The 25,124-nt window shown below is 42.3% G+C and overlaps 1 protein-coding gene across 6 annotated transcripts in view; it reads left to right on the forward strand.

Moving 5' to 3' along the window:
- AGMO (alkylglycerol monooxygenase) overlaps positions 1 to 25,124 on the forward strand; it is a 178,744-nt gene that overhangs the window by 50,899 nt on the left and 102,721 nt on the right. For all 6 annotated transcript variants that reach the window (XR_008310084.1, XR_008310085.1, XR_008310086.1 and 3 more), the window contains 2 exons: positions 20,913 to 21,016; positions 24,423 to 24,518. Coding sequence is in view for 1 of the 6 variants with exons in the window: in XM_053263320.1 (XP_053119295.1) it covers positions 20,913 to 21,016; positions 24,423 to 24,518 (200 nt within the window). In the remaining 5 variants the exon portion in view is untranslated. The remainder of the gene's footprint in view (positions 1 to 20,912; positions 21,017 to 24,422; positions 24,519 to 25,124) is intronic.

Consider the following 25,124-nt stretch of genomic DNA (forward strand, 5'->3'; position numbering starts at 1 on the left):
CATGAGTGGAAGATGCCCTCCACATGAGGAAGGGCACCTTTTAACTCCAAGGTGTGTATGCCATAACTGTTCAGCTTGGATGTAAATTGAGCATTTCTGAAGCAGATTGCCCACCACGCTGCTGAATTCTCATGACAGCTAGTGTAGCCTGTTTGTATGAAGTGGCAGGTTTATGACAATTCAAAATGACTTTTGTGGTATGAGATGAAAATATCTTGTTTACACCCAGTTTTATTATTTAAATTATTTAGGCAGTAGTCCAAATGCAATATCATGGTACTCTAGAATTCTCTTCCTAGGGGAAATTCATGTAGCTGTCTCTGTGCTATCCTTCCAGAAACTGGTGAAAACTTCTGTGTGTGTGTGTGTGTTGTCCCCCCTCCCCAAAGTCTTTGGAAGTGATAGATAACTAATGGCTGTTCTTTACAATCTGCCTTATGTTTGACATTTGATCTTTTAGCTGCTGATTCTGTTGGCTATTTAGTGTTGTTCTTCGGAATGTGTTTTAGATTTTTTTAAAAATATATATTTGTAAACTGCTTTAGGAATTATATGAATAGTAGAATATGCATGCTTCTAAATAAATAAATGAATGAACGAATTTTAATATGGTTGGCAAAGATGGAGGGTTGTGTTTCATCACATCTGTGTGACTCTGCATTAGCCATGGCTGTTAACTTAGTATCTTGGATCCAAGAGGCAACATATCTTTTTGTCATTCAGGAGGTATGATTTGTCTTTGTTTCCTATGTCATCTTCCCCTACTTGATAGAATATGGATTCTGGTCTTTTGTGATTTGAATTGAAAAAATCTCAACAGATAAATTCATTGTAACGTTTTGCACCGGGGGTGGGGAATTAACAAGTTGTTCTGGTAAGAACTAATATGCCTACTTTCCTTTCATTATAACCTTTATTAATAATTACCATCCTCACAAGTTAGCCCACTTCAGCCTTAAACGTTCACACATCCGCAGTCTTGAATTGGGGTGGAAGACATCACAAACTATGCCATTGGGTGTCTCTTTGTGTCACTCACTACAACTGCACCAAATTTGGTCTGAATTGTTTAGGTGATCCACAGGTGCATAGGAAGCCGGCGCCAACACAGGTACAACCTGCCAGTGGGGGTTCCTAGGTGCCCTAGCCACACCCCTGCATCTGATGTGTGATGCAGGGGGCCTGGCAATATATGGAAATGGGGCTGCATGGCCCCCTTCGGAAGGTGCTTCAGCCAGCGGAGCACATTTCCCTGCCTGGAAAGACAGAAAAATGTGTTCCCAGCCAGGTTGGCAACCCAGCGCTTGGCTGGGAATGAGTCTTTCTGCCTTTCCAGGCAGGGAAATGTGCTCCACTGCTGAAATGCATTGCGAATGGGGCTGCATGGCCCCGTTTACGCATATGGCCATGCCCCTGTGTCTCACGTCAGATAAAACGGCATGGTTAGCTTGAATGGGGCGGCTCCACAGGGAGTGGTGGCCAGTTTCTTCGGACCTGTCTGCACAATAGTGGCTCTGTCCACAACTTAGCCCACTTGCCCCTCAAATGTTCACATGTCTGCCATCTTGAATCGGGATGGGTGACATCATTACAAACTATGCCCTTGAGCCATCCCTATGTGTCCCTATAGCTGTAGCAAATTTGGTTCAAATCGGTTAGCCCAGTTATGCCTCAACTGTTAAATCACCCACCATATTGAATGGGGTGGAGGACACTGAGATGTCGTTTTGTCCCTACAACTGTTCCAAATTTGGTTCAGATCAGTTAGGTGGTTCACAAATTAGTCCACTTGCGCCTTAAATGTTTATGCATCTGCCATATTGAATCAGGGTGGGTGACTTCACAAACTACACTGTTGAGTTTTCCCTACAACTGTACCAAATTTGATTCATATTGGTCCAGGCATTGTGAAGTTGATAGGAAGGTGACCCACCTCTCTCTCTCTCTCTACCGGGTAATCTCCTAAGCTTACTTTCCTTAAGGAAGGTAGGCTAACAATATTGGTAACAGGGATAACCATTGTCATATCTGCCAGAACTATTTCATTTTAGTGTAATCCTACATAGAGCACCCCCACCCCCACACACTTGAAACATTCATGTCATCAATCTAGAACGCATTTGTAACCGTTGACTTATTCTTGCCTTCTAGGTTGATACTTTAGATGTGTTAAGATTATTGCAGATAACAGCTGACAATACAAGAATTTTGATGTTTGGGGACTAGGACCTTCTAGGTCAAAACTTGAGACACAGTAAGGTCCAGTCTTTGTTCAAAGGATTTATAGGATAAGTTAACAATAAACTGAAAAAGGAAAGGGAACCAGATAATTCCAGTGTGAGAGCACAGAAGAAGACGTTTAAAACAAAAAGGCCATATGCTCCATAGGCAAGTTGGTTGCCAATCCACTGATCCACAAATCTGAGTGTCTTCTGACATTTTTTCTTGCCATCCATCCCAGTGCACTGTCATCCTCTGTGTAAGGGAAGACACACCCAATTCAGATTGTAATTCAAGCTACAGAAGAATGTTTTGGTGAACATGAACTTGCTTTGTACTGGAGGCGAGTGTTATGAACTGGACGACTTATGTTCCAGAACAGTTAATTACTAGATTTGGCACCAACACTACATTCAGAGAAGAGGCATACAAGTATTTGCAAGTGGAAATAATAGTGGAAATCCAGTCTTGTTCTGATGCCCACTTTTAGCAGATTGACCACCTATGTGACATTGGTTGAAACTGTACCCTGATGCCAGGAATCTCATCCCTCAGAAATTCTGTCATCTGCCTCTGCAAGTGTCTGAAGATGGGGATTGCTTGGTTGAGAGGTTTTGTGTGGCTCAAGATCTCCATGGTCTCAATAAAAGGTTTAAAGACCACTACCCATTGGGATAAGGTATCCCACTTCTATCTCCTAATGTTTTTTCTATATCTGTCTCCTCAACAGATGCTTCCTTGTACAGAACCTTTACTCATACAGACACTGCAGTATCAGTTTAATAAAATTCCAACAAATCCACCCATTGTGAACTGGGTGATGCTGCTTGATGCAAACCTCAGCTTGCTTTTTTATGCAGCACCTTGCTTCCTTGATGCTCTTATGAAAATTACCCAAGATCTGGAGCTCTTGATGAGATTGCAGGTGGTCATGGTGAGGTGATGGTGGTGGAAGACTTGAATCTGAGGTTCATTGTGTAAGGTGTGTACTAGATGCCCATAAATCTAGTGTCACACACCCTCTTCACCATTGATTGATTGATTAAGTGTTGTCAAGTCGGTGTCAACTCTTAGCGACCACATAGATAGATTCTCTCCAGGATGATCTTTCTTCAACTTGGCCTTTAAGGTCACTCAGTGGTGCATTCATTGCTGTCGTAATCGAGTCCATCCACCTTGCTGCTGGTCATCCTCTTCTCTTGCCTTCAACTTTTCCCAGTAATAGACTTCTCAAGGGAGCTGGATCTTCACATAATGTGTCAGAAGTATGATAATTTGAGCCTGGTCATTTGTGTCTCGAGTGAAAATTCTTGATTGATTTGTTCTATGATCCATTTGTTTTCCTGACTGTCCGTGGTATCCTCAAGAGTCTTCTCCAGCACCAAAGTTCAAAAGCATCAACGCGTTTTCTGTCTTGCTTCTTCAAAGTCCAGCTTTCTCATCCATAGTGTCACAGGGAAAACCATTGTCCAAACGATTCTAAGCTTTGTAGGTGTAGACATGTCACGTCATTTAAATATCCTTTCCAAGGCCTTCATTGCAACCCTACCAAGTGCTAGTCTGCGGTGTATTTCTTGACTGCTGTATCCTTTACTGTTTACGGTTGATCCTAAAAGGCAGAAGCTATCCACCACTTCAATGTCTTCATTTTCAATTCTGAGGCTGGTTGCTGTACCCATTGTCATTAGTTTAGTCTTCTTTATATTTAATTGTAGTCCCATTTTTTCACTGTACTCCTTGACTTTCATTACTAAAGCTTACAGATCATCCACATTTCTCAGCTATCAGAGTTGTGTCATCAGCGTAGCGCAAGTTATTGATGTGTCTACCTCCAGCTTTAAAACCATGCTCATCTTCTTCCAATCCACCTTCTCTCATTATATGTTCATCATATAAATTGAATAAATTTATGAATAAAGGAGAAAGTAGACAGCCTTGTCTTTGCCAATCTGGAACCAGTCTGTTTCACCACATTCTGTCTGGACTGTGGCTTCCTGTCCTGTGTATAGGTTTCTCATGAGAACAAAGAGATGTTCTGGGATGCCCATTTTCCTAAGGATATTCCACAACTTGATATGGTTGATGCAATCAAAGGCTTTTCTGTAGTCAACAAAGCACATATTGACTTCTTTCTTGTATTCTTTGGCTTTCTTAATTATCCAGTGTGCATCAGCAATGATGTATCTTGTTCCTCGACCTTTTCTGAAACCAACTTGAACATCCGGATTTCCCTTTCCACATAGGGCTCTAATCTGCATTGGATGATCCTGAGCATTATTTTGCTAGCATGTGAAATTAAGGATGTTGTGTGATTGTTTGCGCAATCTGTTAAATCTCCTTTCTTTGGTTAGGGTATGTAGACTGACCTGTTTCAATCTGTTGGCCATACTTCACCATACTGGCCCCCTTATCGGTGACCATGAAGCTGCTGATCAGGTGAGCCTGCCTGTGAAACCACTCACCTGCCTTGTGGTCCATGGTGGAATCAATATAAGGCCAGTATAAGATTCTAGCAATACTTATGTCCACTGATGGGAGGGGCTGAGGCAAGTCTGTAAGGTGAACATAATAAAATCCTGACTAGATCAGGCCCAAGGCCTATCAAGTCCAGCATTCTGTTTCACACAGTGGCCCACCAGATGCCTCTGGGAAGCCCATAGGCAAGAGCTGAGGGCATACCCTCTCCCCTCCTTACTCCCCTGCAACTGGTATATAGAGACATCCTGTCTTGCCTTCTGTCCGTGCCAGAAGAGTCTATGCAGTTGAAAGAAATATCTGGCTGGCTAGGTCCTAGGTAGAATTAGAGAGAGGGAGAGAGGGGTGCTTTGGAGGGTCCTGGAGTGTACAGGCATGGCTGGAATACTGAAACACTTTGAGATGCAAGGGCTGTCTGGAAATTGTTGTAACCTCAGCTGACTTATGTGAGTGTCCTTCTTTTTCAGCTCCCATCTAATGTTCAAGCCTATATTTGTCAATAAACCAAATATTACAAAGATAGCTCTTGTTTGAAGGAAAACAGAACCCATCCGCGGGGATGCACACCTTCAGTTTAATACTCAGAGGCATAAGACTGGAGTTGTGCGGCAATAGTAGCAGCACAATTTTTCAGATAGTAGCCAGTAATATTTAGGGTGGGCTGTTCAAAGTGTGCCAGCTTTGCTTCATGCAACCTGCACAATGACATTTCCAGGATTACATTGTAGGAGGAAAAGCATCTTCATAAGGCTTTTCTTTTCTTTTTGAGAGTGAAACTCAGGGAAAGGGTCTCTTTTGTTTTATATCTATGCCCACTTTTTGGGTGCAATTTCTGAAGAAAGAAATTGTCCAGTAATAACTGTTGTTTGAAAATAAAATACATAGAACCACTTCAAATGCATAAGCAACTAAAAAACTGCTTTAGGTGCACTCAGATACTTGGACGTGCCTTTTTTGATGCATAGTTTTTCTTTTTGAACCACAGCCCCTGCATGCTATGTTACAAACTGCTTTTGCATGCCCCTTTAGTTTTTTAATGCGGTTTTCCATGTTGCACAGGAAGCTGCTGTTCCAGAAACATAAGTCCAGACCCCAGTTGGGCATATGGAGCTTGTATGATTCTTTGGATCCTGGCCATAAGTTCCTTAATACACAAATCAATTGCAATCTTCTTTCTTTGATAAAAAAAATTCTAGGGGTAATAGTAGCATATCTGCTTTCATCTCAGCTTTATGCTCCTTTAATGTATGCACATGCAGAATTTTGGAAATTGTGGGAAAAGATTTCATTGGCAACCATTCTTGCCATTAAAGCACTTCCCATCTGAATAAGGGCTGCCAAAGTATGTGGTATCCAGCAGAGCAGGAGAATGAGGACATAGCTTGCAATGAAGCTGAACAGTTTGCACTTCCTAGCAGTGACACCAAACATCAATCTTTATAGAGACAGCCCAGAACACAGGGAAATAAGAACTCTTTAAACAAAAAAAGAACAAAAGGAGAATTATCTTCTCTTTCATTCTCATTCCAGTGGTTTCCTCTTCAGTTCCTTCCAGAATGAATATATTCTCACAGTGACATTTCAGATTTTTATTAATGCAACTTGAGGCGATATGAATGTATACACTCCCAAATGTAAAGTGCTTTGATTTTTTTTTTTTTTAATGTAGGCTCTGTTGATACAAGTCTGTGAAAATGTATTCTGGGGCGAATAGGTGAGCAGCAACACAGCTGCTGAAGTAGGAAGTCCTATAACAGAAGTGGCATCACGATACGACTGTGTCTGTGTGGCCTGTTGATTTCCCAGCGTTGGGACTGCTGAACTGTTAGTGGAAGGCAATTTCTTCCTGCCCTGTTTTTTAGATTGGTTTCAGTCAGCTTTGCTCAGCAGTGGAAAAGGTGGACTATGCAGTAGGGATGAGTCTGAAGTGTTTCAGTGCCTCTCCAAAGAGATGCCGAAATGCTCCAAGCTCATCCCTTCCTCATAGTAAATGGCATTCCATCCCTACTTCATGTAAATGGCATGGATGCATGCGCCCATGCCATTTACATGCCGACGCCATGTGAGGGATGCTGGCGACGCATCCCATCACCGCGGCGTGGCGTTTTAGAGGGGCAAGCAGCACAAAGCGCTGCTTGCACTGAAGTATTTCAGTTGAGATAGTGCTGCGGCAGGCCGGTGGGGGCTTGGAGAATGGGCAGGCAGGATCTGCCCACATCCTCTTAAGGGAATCCCTCACAGCTCATGGATGTGCACCGAAGCAATTTGGTGCACATCCCTACTATGCTGTGCATAGGTGGCCTATTTAGAGGTGACCCCGTGTCTGTTCAGAATAAAAGCTGCATACATTGCTTGGAGATATCTGCCTCTTCCATAGGAAATCTGAATAATCTTTCCATATGTCCTTTTTCAGCTAAAACAACCACCACCACCACCACCACAAAACGAATGTGCCCCTGGTAGAGCAGAAAAGAAACTGCTAGAGGACTATGGGGCTGTTTCTTTTTTGCCTGGCCTCAGCCAGTTCTTGTATGACAAAACACAGAGTATAATAGAAGTGAAAAATATGGAATAGACAGATACATTTTGCAGATTAGGTAATAGCTGCTTGGCCATACATTTGTCAAGATAGTCCAGGAGGCCAGTGGATGCCCCTGCATGGAGGTTTAATGATTCTGAATGGATCAGAATGGGTTGCATCATGCATGGATAAAGTGCCACATATTTACTTCCACCTGATGGGGCTGATGTGTGTTGATGAGTTGATGTGTGAGTGTAAAGAAAAAACACAAGAAGGGGCCAGTGGAGTAGTCAGGCTGACGGCGGTCCGAGGATGAACCCCAGAGCACCCCACCTTCCCTTTGCTTGTAGCTTCTCCTCCCCACCACTTCACTCCTCCTGCTGCATTCGCTCACTGCTTCTTCCCCCATCTGCTTACCGAGTTTTTGTTAGCTTTGTTTCCCACACAGCCTGCTGTGGTGCGGAGTTGGGGTGCCAGTGGGGGTGAACAATATTTGGAGCAGGCGAGGCAGCAAGGGTGGCCCTCCAGTATCCTATGGCTCGTGTTCTTGGGACACACAAGCCTAATCGGTGGTGTCCCTGGGAGGAGCTTGATAGAGGTTGGGTATCAGACAGAGAGACACAGATTAAGTTTTAAGAGAGTGGAAAGGAGAATCTAAAAGTGATGCTGCAGCACCTTGGAGTGCAAAGGTGTTCTCTAGGAGCTTATGTAATCTTCTGTGGCTTATAGGAGTACACTACTATTTTATTAACTCCATCTAATGCTCAATCTATATATTTGCAAGTAAATGTTGTAAATATAGCCCAAGTCTCTGACGATCACTCCTCCAAAGAAAGCAGAAACACTGCTCTCCTCTCCCCCACCCCACCCGTGAACATCTCACTACTCAGGGAAGTGGGGAGCATGAGTAACAACAATATGTTTCTACCTTGATTCTTGGGATGCTGTGTGCTACTCTCTCTCTACTTACCTCCCTCCCTCCTGTGTCCATTATTTTGTATTTTGGACATGCTTCTTCTTAGAAAGAAACGAATATTCACTACTGGAGAACTGTTATAGGCTAAAAAGGCAGAATCATGGATTACACCCTTTTAACATATGCTGTATACAAGCTACCTTGGGATTTTTCTGCAGGAGGGCATGGTCAGCTCTGTTTTTTCTGGACTGGAACTGCATTACTTTGGCTTTTCAGACTTCTTCCCACATTGCCTCAGATCGATGGTTTTGTTTTGAATTTCTAGAACTTCTGTGGATCTTCTCTGTGGGAGTGATTGTTGTGCAGTTCAGCTGGTATGGCAGGAGTTTCTGGCACAAGTACAGGTATTTGAGGCAGGTTTTGCACTAGATTGCTATAGTACTTGGCAAGCATATCCTGGGAACATAGTCCCTGATCTTCTATTTGAAATAGGTTAGCCCACTCGCTGAATTGTTTTCAGACCACACAAGGTTTTTAATTCTTGAATGATGGGAATGTGAATGAATGGGATAAAACAGAAATTAGATGAAGAAGAAAAAATTAGAATATTTACCATATATTCCACAAATGATAGCCAGTTCAGATATAATGCTAAACTATGGCTTAGCACTAAATTAATGAGGTTAAGGGAGTGCAGAGTCCCCATTTCCTTCTCTGGTGTGTGAGGAAGAGAGTGGAAACATCTGCTTCCACTTCAAAAACAAACTGCACTTCCATATTACCTGTGAATTTTGGGGACCGTGTTTTCTTAATTAACCATAGTCAGACCAAGATGATTGAAATATGCTTTAGTAACAGAGTTGACAAACAATTTCCTGAGTTCATATGCAACAGGGAACTGAGGTTTGTTCTACAGTGAAAGATCATAGGGAGCTGCCTTATACCGAGTCAGACGATTGTTCTATTTAGCTCAGTATTGTCTATACTGTCTGGCAGCGGCTTCCCCAAGGTTATCGGCAGGAGTCCCTTCCAGTGCTGTCTGGAGATTCCATGGAGGGAAATTGGAATCTTCTGCATGGAAAAAGAAGAATGGGTCTGCTTTTCCCAGAGCAGCCCATCCCAAAGGGAGATACCTTGTAGTGCTCACATATGTAGTCTCCTATTCCAATTCAAATGAGGGTTCATGCTTGCTACGACAAGACTTGTTCTCCAACAAGCAAAGCTTTCACTCTCCTCCAGTAGCACAAGAGATGGGGACATACAAGCTCACAAAGATGGGGACATACAAGCTCTCAACACTCTTAAGGTTGTTTAAATTGCACATTACATCTGAATTGGATCATTGATACAGTTTCTTTTTAAAACTGTACACATGTTTTTAAAACATTGCCGTCAATGTACTACTTTTGTGTGCAACTGCTGCCCTTAAAATGAGGATATGGGGAGAGACCCATACTGAATAGCAGGAAGGAAAAATTAGTTCTGAAAATTACTTTTATTTTTAAGTATGTATGTGCACTCTTTTGACAAGACATCCCTGAAACAGTTTACAATATTAAATATTTAAAACAGCAAGTAAGGAAACCACAATCCACAGTTGAATAAAGGGCAAGGAGCAGACGAGATGAACAGCAGTATGTTACTGTATTCATTGGCAGCCAACAAATCAATTAAGACTCGGTAAAAAGTTTTAATCTGGTGTTCAAATGATAAAAATATAAATACCCCATGAATGTGTCTAGAGAATAAGAAAAGCCCTGTTGGATCAGGCCCAAGGCCTATCTAGTGCAGCATCCTGTTTTGCACAGTGGGCCCCTCCAGATGCCTCTGGGAAGCCCACAGACGAGAGCTGATGGCATGCACTGTCTCTTGGTGTTGCTCCCCTGCAACTGGTATTTAGAGGCATCTTGCCTCTGAGGCTGGTGGTGGCCTATAGCCCTCAGACTAAGAACCATTGATAGACCTGTCCTCTGTGGATATATCTAAACCCTTCTTAAAGCCATCCTGACTGTTGCCACATCCTTTAGCAGAGAATTCCACAAGTTGATTATGCATTTTGTGAAAAAGTACTTCCTTTTTTCAGTCCTAAATTTCTTGGCAATCAGTTTCATGGGAAACTACTTCTTGTGTTATATAAGTGGGAGAAAAATTTCTCTCTATCAACTTCCTCCACATTATGCATGATTTTATAGACCTCTATCATGTTTCCCCCTCAGTTGTCTTTTTTCCTAAACTAAAAAGCCCAGGTCTTGTAGCCTTGCCTCATAAAGAAGGTGTTCCATGCCCCTGATCATCTTGGTCACTCTCTCCTGCACCTTTTTTAGTTCTATAATGTCCTTAAGGTATGGTGACCAGAGCTGTACACAGTACTCCAAATGGGGCCGCACCATAGTTTTGTATAAGGGCATTATAATATTAGCAGTTTTATTTTCAAACCCCTTCCTAATGTTTCCATGCATGGAACTGGCCTTTTTTTACAGCTGCCGCACATTGAGTTGACACTTTCAACAATAATGTCTAAGGACACTGTGAGGAATTGCCATTGGAAAAGACCCCTCTCCTGTTTCACCTATCTAATCTAGGGTTGTGGAAGCACCTGGAGAAGCAGAACTTAAAGAGCAGCAGACTCATGGAGAAAAGCAGTCTTTTAAGCATGTCATCCAAAGTGGTTTAGGATCAGCCCATAATTTGATTTATAATTACTAATGGACCACTACAAAGAAAAGAAGATTGTGTGTGGCTGGGGAAAGGACATATATTGCTAAAGTATTTGACCAGCACAGAAACTCCTCTTATGAGCCCCTGGAGCACCAGAGCCCCTGGTGGCGCAGTGGTAAAACTGCCGCCCTGTAACCAGAAGGTTACAAGTTCGATCCTGACCAGGGGCTCAAGGTTGACTCAGCCTTCCATCCTTCCGAGGTCGGTAAAATGAGTACCCAGAATGTTGGCAATATGCTAAATCATTGTAAACTGCTTAGAGAGCTCCGGCTATAGAGTGGTATATACATGTAAGTGCTATTGCTATTGCTATGGTAACGTACAGGTAAAGGTAAGGTGTGCTGTTAAGTTGGTGTCAGCTCCTAGCGACCACAGAGCCCTGTGGTTGTCTTTGGTAGAATACAGGAGGGGTTTACTGTTGCCATCTCCCGCACAGTCTGAGATGATGCCTTTCAGCATCTTCCTATGTCACTGCTGCCTAATATAGGTACCCGCGGGGATTTGAACCGGCAACCTCTGGCTTGCTAATAAAGTCATTTCCCCACTAGGCCATTGGGCTGGGGGAAGCTCCCCACCACCTTGCCCTGTTCCTTACTCCATTACCCTCTCTCCCTGCACCTTGCTGGGGACACAGCAGCACATCCCCTCCCCCACTGGTTGAAATCATGTCTGTTCCACAGAGGCATCCTGCTGATGTATGGGGCATGGCCAGCACAGAGAAGTAATGTGCAGTGGCCCTCTTGCCCTCTCCAGTAGGCAGAGCAAGCGTGTAGGGTGGAGAGGGCAGGGGGCCGCACCACATTCACCTTCTCTGTGTTGGCCATGTCCCCCACATTGATGTGATGGTGCAGGGGGAGGAGCGTTGTCAGCACAGGGGGAAGAAACATGATGTGGGAGGAAAATATGGCAGTGGCCTGACCCTGAGTCACCTCACCATCCAACTTGCTACGCACTTGGTAACATAGCTTATTACTTGAAATGCAAGTCCTTAGCCATGTGTAACATTTGCAGCTATACTACAGACACCATTTAGCTGAAAATAAGACCATAGAAATGTTAATGTAATTGTCTTGAAGTTTTCAATGGTATGAAAGTTTTCTTTGTCTACTGTTCCTAATCTTGGAAGAATAAGTTATGTGTCAACACTGGTATGCTTTGTACCTCAGTCAGAAATCCTCTATATTTACTAGTTTTCTGTCATTCTGTATTTTATTTCTGTTAGCTGTACTGTGTATTTTGTAGTAATAAAACAGGCTGACACCTGGATAAAGATAGTGCAGGAATAAATAGAACCATTCTCAATTCTTGTAGGTATAGCTATCATCCTTCATTGTTTTCTCAACTCTAGCTGTTTCTTTTTAGCAAGAATTGCTCTGGATTTGCAGGCTGAAGAGTAAAACTGCAGTAAATCACAGCTGAATAAGGCCATTTTAGCACACACCATCAAGGTATTGGATTAAGACCAACATTTTTTCTTTCAGCGGAGACTAATCTTTTTTCTTTTCTTTTCATTTTTCAAATATGACAAATCTATAGTCCTTGGGAAACCTCCTGTAGTTCTGCCTGCGTGTACAGCGAGCATTTAGACACATTTAACACTTTTATTTCAAAATGAATGTGAATCCCAAAGTCATTGCATAGAATCCAGATTGAAAGTAATGGGACTAACTTGTATTGTTGATTTAAATAATGCTTAGAAATTCGTCATTCTTACTCGTATGGATGCTTTTCATTTACTTACACACACACGCACACCTAGTATTTTCCATGGGGTGTGATTGTGAATCCAGCCTCAACTAGATGATTGCCTATCTATGTCAATGGGGAAATTACAGGAGTCCCCACCCATGGAACACTACCCTGATCAGAGTGAAAGACCAAATCAAGCGTGTGACCAGCAATGTGTGTCAGTCTTGAGATAGGCCCATAGTTGTCATGGCCGCTATGAACTCCTGAGCTGCCCCGGACAGATTGGTCCCAAAGTGAACATTGAAGTCCCCCAGCACCACAAGCCGGGGGGACTCCAACACCAAACCCGAGACCAAGTCCGTCAGCTCAGTTAGGAACTCCATTGGGCAGCAGGGCAGTTGGTACACCAACAGAAGTCCCAGTTTATCCCAGTCCCCAAACTTGGGTACACACATTCAGTAGGGTCAGACACTTCAACACGGATCCTGGTCAGGGAGAGGTTATTTTTATAGGGCCACTGCCACTCCACCTCCCTTCCCACATCCCCACGCCTGCTCTTCAACAGAGTACCTTGGAGGGAGAAGCTGGGACCAGATTGAGCCATCAGCCTCCTCCTACCAAGTCTCTGTAATACATACCACGTCTGACCTTTCATCCAGAATCAAATCATGGATAGTTTCTGACTTATTGTGGGCAGATCTGGTATTACAGAAGAGCAAGGTCAGGGTCTATAGGAGTTTGGCACTGCTCCCCAAGGACGAAGAGTTGGCAGGACAGCCAGAAGGGGAAACAGCTAATAGATTTCTGACTTCCCTTCCCCTGTAATGACTTGCTGACCTGCCAACTTTACTTCTTCTATTCACCACCACCACTGGAATAGCCCCACCATAGTCAGTGGACATGCCCCCTGTCTCTCCATCCCCAGACAAATCAAGGCATCTGAAACACCCAGGACCTAAAAACAACAGAAGGCAAAATAATACCACCTGGCCCTCATCCTAGTTGTCCCTTGAAGTGGCTCCCTCAATGGGGTGACCACCTTTGGTGTCATCCCTTTGGTGGCGGACCCTGCTGGTGGTGGGCCCACCAACACAGGGCTACAGCCCTTTTATAAGACCATAACGATGGCTAGTCTGGGCAGATAGTCCTCAGGAACTGCTGACTCACTCCCCTTGGCCTCGATCCTGTACAGACTCACCCACAGGGCAGCAGCCACAGCCCCACACGTTAGGGGGCACACAGGCTGGCAGGCTGACAACAGCAGACAGCAGCTACACAGGCTCTCACCACTGGGCAGCAGCTATCTCTGGGAAGCAGATGTTAAGGTGTCTTCCTCCCTGCAAGGCATTGCTGGCACGCACATAGCCTCTGTGCATGTGTGGTGGCCATTGTGTGGTCAGCATGCGAATGGCCGACACACATGCATGTAGGCTATGTGCGTGCCAGCACTGCACGGGAGCAGCTGGGGGGGAAGTGCTGCTAGCGCACGCTCGTCGCTATTGCCTTACTCACAACATTCCCCCAGCTATCAGTGTGCACTGGTGGCACTCACCCCCAGCTGTTCCCATGTGGTGCTGGCACGCACATAGCCTCCATGAATGCACGGCCATTTGTGTGGTCAGCATGTAAATGGCTGCCATTCATGCACAGAGGCTGTGTGCATGCCAGCACCACACGGGGACAGCTTGGTGGGGTGGGGAGTGCCACTGGTGTATGCTGATAGCTGGGGGGGGGATTCTGTGAGTAAGGCAAAGGCGGTGAGAGGAGAAGGAGTCTTGAGAAGATGAGGTTTCATGGAAAATACTGGGAGTGCATGTGTGTAAGTAAATGAAAAGCGGAGTTTTGAGCACATTCCTAGTAGAAATTGCTGCAACAAAACCAGGAATTGGCGTTCTAGGTATTATTATGGTTAAATTAAAACATTCTCAAAGTAGTTTATACAGCCAGAGTTAATCAGAAAATGGTTTTCTGGCCACAAAAAAGATCATAGTCTTAAAAAAAAAAAAAGTACAAGGAATTCACTAGAAATAGCCACTGGAGAGACACTATGCTGGAATAAATAGGGACAGTTGCTCTTCACCTGCTCAATATCAGAGAACCATTACTTTAAAAGGTGTCTTTTTGGCCAGTGATTAATGCAAACAGTTCTTTCCTACCTATATGTGAATTCTGGGCTGGGCTATGCTTTTGCTTTTACCCTTACCAGTTGAGTGATGTGTTTAAACTGAAGGAAGCACTTTTGCATAATTCTCCCCATTTTAGTAAACTCATTAACTGAATACTGGTTAGTAATAAAATGGACATTTAGTTATTCTTCCGAATACCATTTGACTTAACTTGAGCGAATGAATGTAGACTATAAAAATCATCATGGATTCTCTTCCTTGAACATTTTACAATACTGAAACATGACTGGGAGAAAGAAGCAAGATCCAGTTACTGTACAGTGTTTGTACAGCTGTATCTCATTGAGTTGAGGTTTGTGTTGCACACAGTTTGTGATAGGAAGTATATGCTTTTAAAACAACTAAGGAGACAGGTCTTTAACCTCCACCCTTTTCAGATTTGTGTTTGTTGTTCACTCATTTAGCTTCTGTCATAGTTCTAGGAAGTTTTTCAAATACAGCTTATTGCACACTATTGTAGTTTACATGAATTACTCATCCCCTAATGAACTCATTAGGAAGGGTAGATTAAGATATTCTTTTCCCTGAAGAACTGAAACTTAAGATGCTGTGTAGTTCAGAAAAAGATGAATTTTCAAAAAGGATTTCTCAGATTGCATGTTAGGGATTTTTTCCTGATGGGTAGGTTAAATTATAGTTTTTCAGTCTAGCTGTTGTGAGGATTTTGAGACACTCAGGATACAGTTGGGGATGATTAAATTGCTTCCTGTATTACTAGCAGTTCATAATTTGTTAGTTATCATATGTTAAGATCTATCTTACAAGTAGTCTTCAATTTCTCTGGTGTTTTGGAATAGATGACCTGAAAATTCATTAACTTATTTGATTTGGCAGGTTTATACATGTGTTAATCACTAGTCCTGAAATATTTTTGGCAGTATGTATAAAAAGCATTAACTTCTATAATGTCATATAGTGGATTAGAACCCCAATTTCTGCCAAAGGTTGTTTGCTTAATGGTTCCAGTGAAAGTTCATCTTCCCATTGTTACTTAGAAGAGTTCATCTGGCTCACTTCCAGTCAGCCAGGTGACATCTTCACATTATCAGCAGACTATGGATAAATTTCAGTCTTTGAAACACAGGTGACTGTGAATTAGTTTAACTATAACAAGACAACTTCTGTAGCTCTACCACCCACCTTTTACATTACGATGTACTCAATACACTCCAAAGAGCCTGAGGCTACACATCTGATGGCCATGAAAGATTTTTGTCTTTCAGTTTTGCTTGCCAATTTCCTACTCATAACTGTCCAAATAGACACAGATATGAACAATTCATAGCAACCCAGGCCACCCAGACTATTTAAGGAAAACACAGATATATTGAGTGCAATTACACATTACATTTTTCCTATGACATAAACATTTCAGACTCTTTGATACCAGCTTGTGGAAATATGTGACATGGAGAGGACTAAGGCATAATCCGTAGTTGGCGTGCAATATTCCTTCAGACTGGAGAAAACCCTGACTTGCTTTTGCAATTTCTTGTTGAAAAAGATGCTTATTTAAGTCAATGAGGTGATGCAGCAGCAGTAAATGCTATACCAGGGACATCCAGGGCCTTCTTGTTGCCTTTTGGCACCTGAGGTGAAGGCAGTGTTCCTTTTGCTGGCCCCACCTCATCATCAGGGCTCACCTGGAGCGAGCCCTGGTGCTGGCACCATCCACCCACTGACTCCTGGTAAATACAAGGGACAAACTAAGAGAGAATCATAATTTCCAAAATTTCTTTGAAAACAGATTCAGGGAGTTGGCACTGAAACCTGAAATTAACCCAGTGTGGATGCATTCATATCTGACTCCCATTTACCAGTAACGCCTTACTCATTATACATCCAGTAATGCTTTTTAATGACCTTCCTGCTTCCCAGAATTTTAAGGAGCTGCCTCGTTGCACTCCTCTTGTGATTGTGGTGCTATGTGGGTATTTGCTGATATCCTTATTAAAAAAAACATCTATACCACAGATACTGTACTATGAGTTCATTGTGTTTGAGTTGATGCTGGAAAATTGTTATGGTTTGTATTACCGTTTTAATCATTTATTACATTTATAGGTGGACCCCGTTATCTGCAGGATTCCGTTTCTGCCGATTTCTGCGGGTAATGAAACCATGAATAATGGAGCATTAAGTCTCTGGCGATTGGGGAGATAAGTTCATGCAGGGCAAAATATGTTTGAAAAAAAGGTTTTAAATGGTGTGCTCTGCGGGTCCCCAGCAACCCCCCCAAAATGCTGATTTTTGAAGAAGAAGAAGATGATGATGATTAATTTATTCATTTGACTTCTATACCGCCCTTCCAAGAATGGTTCAGGGTGGTTTACACAAATAAACAAATAAGATGGATCCCTGTCCCAAAGGGCTCACAATCTAAAAAGAAACATAACATAGACACCAGCAAAAGTCACTGGAGGTACTGTGCTGTTGGTGGATAGGGCCAGTTACTCTCCTCCTGCTAAATAAAGAGAAACACCACGTTGAAAGTTGCCTCTTTGCCAAGTTAGTAGGGAATGTTTTTTGCATAAAACATCATGGGGGAAAAATTTTTGTAAGCACAAATGAGCCGCAAAATGGCTCCTTTCTTCAAAATGGTGAAGATACATAGGAATTGCAGATAGATGGTTTTTAACCCTTGGGCAATTGAGGCTGTTTCTCAATTGCCTGCTCGCAGATACGCGAACGCGATTGCTGGCACCATATGTGCCGAGGTCCACCTGCATTTATTTATAGCATTTTATTAGCATTTTCATTATTGCTGGTGGGTTTTTTTTCTTACTAAAAGAGACAGAGCATATATTTCAACATAAACAAAATAACTAGAGCTGATCTGAAAATCCTCGTATCTGTTTTGGTTAAATTCAAAGATGCTGGAATGTTTCAGCATGAAACAGACCAAATGTGTCACTTTGGTGACATTCAGTGTGCTGACAGATTTGAAGTAAGATGTGGTGATTGTGAGGGGTTTCTTACAAAGTTTTCTGTGGAGCAGCTTACCACTGCTGGTGAGCTGCTGGTGGTGATGTCAGGTGTAATTGTTCTTCGTGGGGTGGTTTTTGTTGTTGTTGTTGTTTTTGTTTTTGTTTTAAAACAATATGCTTAGTGCCTGTGCAGGCAATGGTGACACCATTAGTCATAACTTAGTGTTATTCTGAGAGGATTTCTGAAAGCAAATGGAAACTATCAATTAGCTGAGAAAATTCTCTGAGACTTTTAGGCCTGCCTGCGAAATTGCTGAAACTGGGCCCCCATTTTTGCTGCCAGAGAATATGGGAGATGGATACAATAGGAAGTGCATTTGTTGGAGAGAATATGGTGGAGAAAATGCAAGGTATATTTCAGATCAGCACTATTAAAAAATAAACTAATCTGGTAGTACACCACGTAATAATGATCTTGGGAAGAGATTGAATGTGAACTGTTCAGCTGAAGTCCGTGGATCCATTTGCAAGAGTTTCTTGGTGTATAACATGATAATGCACCTAAATATATTTGTTGCAGTTACATTTACTGAGCTCTTCATTCTGTTGCTCTCACATATCGTTTTGTGTAAAGTAGTTTATAAAGCAGTGTCATTTTGTTTGTGAGTAATCTGACAGATATGTTTTTCCCCTGCCAATTTGAGATCAGTGAATGAGAGCACAATCTTTGCTTGTAACCAGGGGAGGAGCCACCATTGGGCGAACGGGTTCAAAGAACATGGGCCTCCGCCAATCAGGGGCTGCAAGTGCAGCCCCAGACACGCCCCCAGACATGCCCCCCTAGACACGCCCCCTCATCTGACGCCAGGCCCAGACATGCCCCCCACGTCTGACGCCTTTAAGGCAGGGAAGAGCTGCTCCTGGCTGTGCTGCAAATGCAGGGCCGGCCTGGCCCTAACTCCCGAATGGAGCCACGTGACTCCATTCGGGAGCCAGACCACACACCCCGCGTCTGAAGTCTGAAATGGGGCGAGGCATGGCTAGCCCCACGTCTAATGTCAGACACGGGGGGCAGGGTGAGCGGGGCCGCCACCACAGCTGGACATGGGCCACTGGTGGACTGGCTCCGCCACTGCTTGTAACCAGTGTACCAAGATACTTGTGCCTGAGATCATTTTCATTTTTCTCATAGATAGTTGGTGGCCAGTGTTCTTCATGGCATTGGGTATTCTAGAGTATGGTAGAAGCTTTGTTGTTAAGGTACAGTGCATCTTAGCATTTAGCATTATAAAGCAGAAATAAAATTCTACCCTTTAAAATATAGATATGATTTGTCCCCAGTCCTGTCTACAAACTTGTATACACACTTTGTTTCATTCCCATTTATAGCCCATCACCATTAACATTTGTTGTTATCTCTAACCCAAGTGAAAATGTATAGGTAACGTAAGGGTACAATGTGCAGCTAGGAGACCACGGTCACTATGCTGTTTTGAGCTCAGTGTTGTCACGAAGTAAAGAGAAAGAGGATTGGTGCTGAGAAACCAGAATAAAAAGTGGCTGCATGGTGTAAACAAACAGTATTTGAGAATGTACAGTATGTTAAGTTGTAATCTCTATGCTTTAGTGTGAAATTCATTTTGGACAAAGTAGTGTATAAAGCATTTGTAGTGGATTAAAGCCTTTGTCTCAGAGCAAGCTCACATGAGGGAAAGAAATGCTGAATCATCCCTGCTGAGCTGCCTGGCTAGGCTTCTCCTAAAACTACTCTGAGGTGCACTAACCCCCGGACCTTGTGGACCCAGTCTGGTTCTCCAAGGTCCGGGGCCCTCCAGGCACTCTGTCCCCCCCTGCCAAAACCACCCACCCTGCCAAACCACCTCCGCTGCTTGTTTGTTTTACCGTGGCCAAGGGGTGGCTGTGGGAGGTGGGTGGAAGCAGAGCAATCCTTCTCCCCTGGCAGCGGGGACCAGGAGTGATGATCGGCCCATCCATTCGGGCCAGTATCTTTAACCAACTGCTAGATGTGCCTGTGCTGTTGAGATTGTCGCAAACCCATGACAGCACGGGCATGTGACGATCTCTAAACTGCGCAGGCGCACCTCGCAGTTGGGAGAAGTACTGCTCTGTCGTCGTCGTCCCCCCCCCCCCCCCCGCAGTCATCCCTTGGCCATGGTAAGAGTTCAAACAAACAAACAACGGAGGTTTGGCAGGCTGGTCCCCCCAAAGGAGGTTGGATATTTCCCATATGGCCATTTATTATTACTATATGTTATACCACTTTTCAACAAAACATTCACAAAGCAGTTTTCATAACAGAAGGAATAAGAACAAGATTGAGAAAATGGGAAGGCTTGGATTAGAGAACCATGTCGCTTGTAATCTCTGGCTTTTTTGCTCTCTTCTGGTGTTCTAGAAAGCAAATTTTGAGATTTGGGGGAGCAACAGTAGCATGTGGTGAGCTGCTAATGAAGGGAGTGTCATTGGAAGTCCTGCTGCTCTTTCATGAGAAATGCTGTTTCACTGGCATAAATGTTAGTTGGGATACAACCCAGTCAGTGGATAGGAAAACTTAGTTTTTGAGCAGAAAAGTGCAAAACATCTCTCTCCTATATTATTCAGACTTCAAAAGAATTTAAGTGTTGAGAACAATAAGTACCTAAGATCCTAAATATCAGGATTCAGTTTGTGGGGTGATAAAAGATAGAAGAGTACATTTAGAGCATTGCTGCATAATAAACTTTATTGGTAAACCACTTATTCATATATTTTAAAAGTCTGTATGCCTTCCTGTTAAAATATGTCCTTTAGAGACCTCTCCTTTTCTTTCCTATTAATGTTTCTTTCTTTATTCTTTATGCTTTACTCTGATTTATAGATAGGTAACTTTTTCCTGTGTATCTGATACCAAGGTGCCTTTAAGATGTTCTCCCAGCCACGGGGGTGTCACGTATCCATGGGCAGCTCCTGTGTAAGAGACCATTCAACCAACCCAGCAGGCTGTTTATGTGGGAATGTTTGGGCTCTTTAATATTCTCAGCCACATGTTTCCCATGTGCTTGGGAAACTGTCCAAAGGACACCTGCATTTCTCTCTGTGGTTTGTGTACCACATCTTAAATCAGTGCCAGAGACTAACTGTCATGGATTGCCATCTTATGTTTTTGTTTAAAAATCTAAATGTGATAGTAATTTGATCCTAGGGGAAAGTGTTGCTTTGTTCTCATTTCCAAGTCTCATGTGAAATTATTTGTTTTGCAGAGATTAATCTATTGTGGGCAGCACACCAAACTCATCATAGTTCTGAAGATTATAATTTATTCACGGCATTAAGGCAGTCTTTGTTGCAGAAGTACACATCTTGGGTAAGTTGCATGAAATAGAACAGGGTTTCATAAATGAGGTATCACGACTGTAAATGGCCTTTCACTAGTCACTGCTTGCTTAATTTCAGAAATTGGTGGCATCCAGAGTTAGGTCTCTAACAATGATCTTAATTCACTGGCAGGTACAGGTAAGAGAAAGTAGTCCTTTAGGTCCAGGTCATATAGGGCTCAAAACATACTCAAAGAGCCAGCACTTTGAATTCTCCTCAGTATGTTTGTTTGTATATATTATATTATATTATATTATATTATATTATATTATATTATATTATATTATATTATATTATATTATATTATATTATATTATATTATATTATGTCTCTGGTCAATTTACAACAAAATAAAAACAGGAAGTAAAACTTTAGTTAAAACAAAAACAAAAAGTTTAAAACATTACAACAGTTTTTAAAAAAATTGGAACAATCTTTTAAAACAGCATTAAAACCATTAAAACAACATTAATTAAAAGCCTGGGTGAACAGATGTGTCTTTAAAGACTTTTTAAAAGCTATCAGAGATGGGGAGGCTCTTATTTCACTAGGGAACCATACAGGCATACAGTGAAAATGTTGCAGAATTGGAGAAAAATGTTCCCTAAGGCTGGCCCAAGTGAGCAATCTAGTAAACTCAGTTAGCAAACTGATGTTTCCAAGATGTCTTCAAAGGTGGTACATCTGCCTATAATGCATTGCAGTAAAAGTCTGGATATTACGGGTGTGGATAACTGTGGCTAGGTGATCACTGCTCAGGAAGGATTGCAATTGGTCACCAGCCTCAGCTGTTCAGTAGTGCATGCTATGGTAGCTACTTGGCTGGCATACAGAATCAATCAGCAGCCCACGACTGCAGACTTGATCTTTTAGTGGGAGTGAAAGCTTATCTGGAGCAGACTGAATGTTACTTCCCAGGTGAAAGAATGTGCCCACAACAGCACCTGTGATCTGTCTAGATTGATCTAGATCAGGGGCGTATCTAGGGTGGGCCAGGCGCCACTTGAAGGGGGGGCGCCATTTTGTAAAATTAAAAAAAAAAGGCTGCCAAAAACAAAATGGCCACCGTGCATGCTCAAATGGCCTCTGTGAGGCCCTAGGTCATTCCAGGCCTTGCAGATGCCATTTGAGCATGCGCAGTGGCCATTTTGTTTTCAGTGGCCTTAAAAAATAAATAAATTTAAAATTGGCCACCGCACATGCTCAAATGGTACCTGTGAGGCCCTAGAGGCCAGCGGGGTGAGGGGGAACCTTTGCAACCCCTCCCCCCACAGACTTTAGGAAGCCCCCCAAAGGGGCTACAGGTTAAAAAAAAAATTAAAATATTAATATAGTATAAGACACTGTAGACATATTCAGATTGGCACTATGTACAGAGAATCAGGGCTTGTGAATACTGAGCTGACGCTTATAAGCTAGGATTGTATTCATTTGCTCTTACTTTGCTTCTTGTGATAAGTGAGTTAAATGTGATGTCTTGCTAATATGGCTATTAATGGTGAGTTTGTCTTTGAATCAGTGTGAAATCCTTAATATTAAGGCCCACTGGGAGTTTCTTGCTCTCTTTCTCTCATTTTAACTGTCTTTCTGAAAGACTAGAATATATTCCAAGCAGTGACACAGTTTACTCTGCATATCCTTTAATTATTTTCAGAGTATCTGGGAAAAGTCAAATTCTCCATTGATTTTTAAAACTTATGTAATAGTGATGCTACAATGCATAGTAGAGAATTAGACAGGCACTTCTAGTTTTCCAAATACACCTCCACATAGTATTTGGGTATTTCATGAGCCCCAGCATACTGAAATTTGTAGTTTTCCAGCATTTTTTGATCTGGCTAAATCCACTGCTAAATAGTTTTTGAAATATTAAAAGATTAACGAGCCTGACTTGTATTTTTCAGTTGATATTATGGTAAAGTTATCTGAAAGATGGGTGTCAGATGCTTGGACAGGGGGCGCAATTTCAGTGCTTGCCCTAGGCGCTATTTTCCCTAGATACGCCTCTGATCTAGATTGTGCTTCAGTTTACTGGCCCTCATTTAATCCATTACTTATCACAGAAACTGGGTGAATACTTCCACAGCTTCAGCTGAGAAGGTGAAATAGAGTTGGGTACCATTAGTGTACTGTTGCCAACTTCACACCCCCAGATCGCCACACTCCTATTCAACAGTTACATCTTGATGATAAATAGCAACTAGAACAATACTGAGCCTCATAGCATAAAAACCACGGGACCGAGCAGTAGTTCCTCCTCTGCACTGTCTTCAGATAACATGAGTTGCACTCTCAAGTATGTTTTAAAACCACAGCCAAAATTCAGCCCAACACCCTGAGTTTTGTTCTGCATGAGAAGCTCCTTCATTCAAAGGAGCAAGTAGTTTTGTTAATATGTGCTGAGCTGCTCTTCCTGTTGAAGTGAATGGGATGTTCTTGCAGATGGGAACCGTATGAGTGAATGCAGAGTTCATATAACCACAAGGAATGGTTGGATCAGTACATGTGTTCAGATGCATCAAACCATATAAACGATTACTGTGTAATAATAAGGAAACAAAATGATGGTGAATAGTGATTTGTAATTGGTGCTCTATGCAAATGTTTGTGGTCTCCAGTGATAGGAATTCTGCTGACTGACCTAATTAAGAAGCAGCAAATAAGGTTGTGATTGATTTCTGATTAATTTTGTTGTGGCAACATAGAAAACAATCAGGATTCCCACAGCGTCCCTTCACTGATTTGTGAACAAGTAAAATGCTGTGAATCCATCATCTCTCAGTCTCCCATAATACAGTTCCAGATTCTTTGCTTAGCAAACTTTATGATCTAAGTGCAAGCTAGTAGTGAAGCAAGACTTGGTTGGACACAATCCCAAATGCTGACTCTTTTGTCACTGGAATTCAGATTCTTACCTGATGACATTGAGAGGAGCCACATGAATAGCGGAGAAAGTATTTCAGGATATCTCTCCAATGCTACAGGAATTTATCCTGAGCATTTTGGCTGGTTAACAGTTCCGTGGCAGTAGGGCAGTGAGGGGAATAAATGATCTAAGCAGTTTAAATAATGAAAACATGGCAACTGTTTTAGTTATAACACATCTTTATCACCATTAGGTTTCAAGGAAACATTTCTGAATGTCAGAATATGATGGTATGTGCTTAATGACCAGAATAGCAGCTGAGGGATTTGGACTGGGTCAGTTCCCTCTTCTTCCTTTCCTGTTGTCTCAGGCACGTCACAATGTGTAATCCATTAAGTTTCCCATAATTCATTTATTACATAAATAAAATATCTCCATTTTACTGGAAGAGTTGCAAGTTTTGCTTAATATTGGCTGCTCTCTACCATATTTTGATAGAATCTGGCCTTTTTTCTTTATTATTTTTCAGATATTCTACTTGCCTATGGCTCTCTTTATTCCTCCATCAGCATATGCCGTTCATCTCCAGTTTAATCTCCTTTACCAGTTCTGGATCCACACAGAGGTAATTCAGGATTTTAAGCAATGCCTAACCTGGAAGCCTGGAACACAGTCTTGGAAACTCACTAGTAGCTGATTTATTGTGTAAGAAAAGTATTTCTCTGACTTCTTTAAAGAGAAACACATGCTCATTTTTATTCCTTATTTTAGAAAATAAATACATATATATTGCTAAATTTATAAGAAGCAATGAAGCCAGTTGGTCCCTGTTAGTTTTAAAATTATTTTGAACGATAGGAAATCAGAAATATATACTATTTTAATACTATATTTTACATTTTACCCTTTATTAAAATTGCTGCAGTTCACATAGACTAATTTCATATCTGAGAAAGGTATCTCAAGAACAACAACAAATATTTATATACTGCTTTTCAACAAAAGTTCCCAAAGTGGTTTACATAGAGAAATAATTAAATAGGATGGGTTCCCTGTCCCCAAAGGGCTCACAATCTAAAAAGAAACATGATAGACACCAGCAACAGCCACTGGAGGGATGTTGTGCTGGGATTGGATAGGGCCAGTTGCTCTCCCCCTGCTCAATAAAGAGCATCACTACTTTAACAAGGTTCCTCTTTGCTCAGTTAGACTCCCCCTTCAGTAGCAACCT

This window comes from Hemicordylus capensis, chromosome 6 (genome assembly GCF_027244095.1).
Source record: "Hemicordylus capensis ecotype Gifberg chromosome 6, rHemCap1.1.pri, whole genome shotgun sequence".
In the NCBI taxonomy this organism is placed as follows: Eukaryota; Metazoa; Chordata; class Lepidosauria; order Squamata; family Cordylidae; genus Hemicordylus; species Hemicordylus capensis.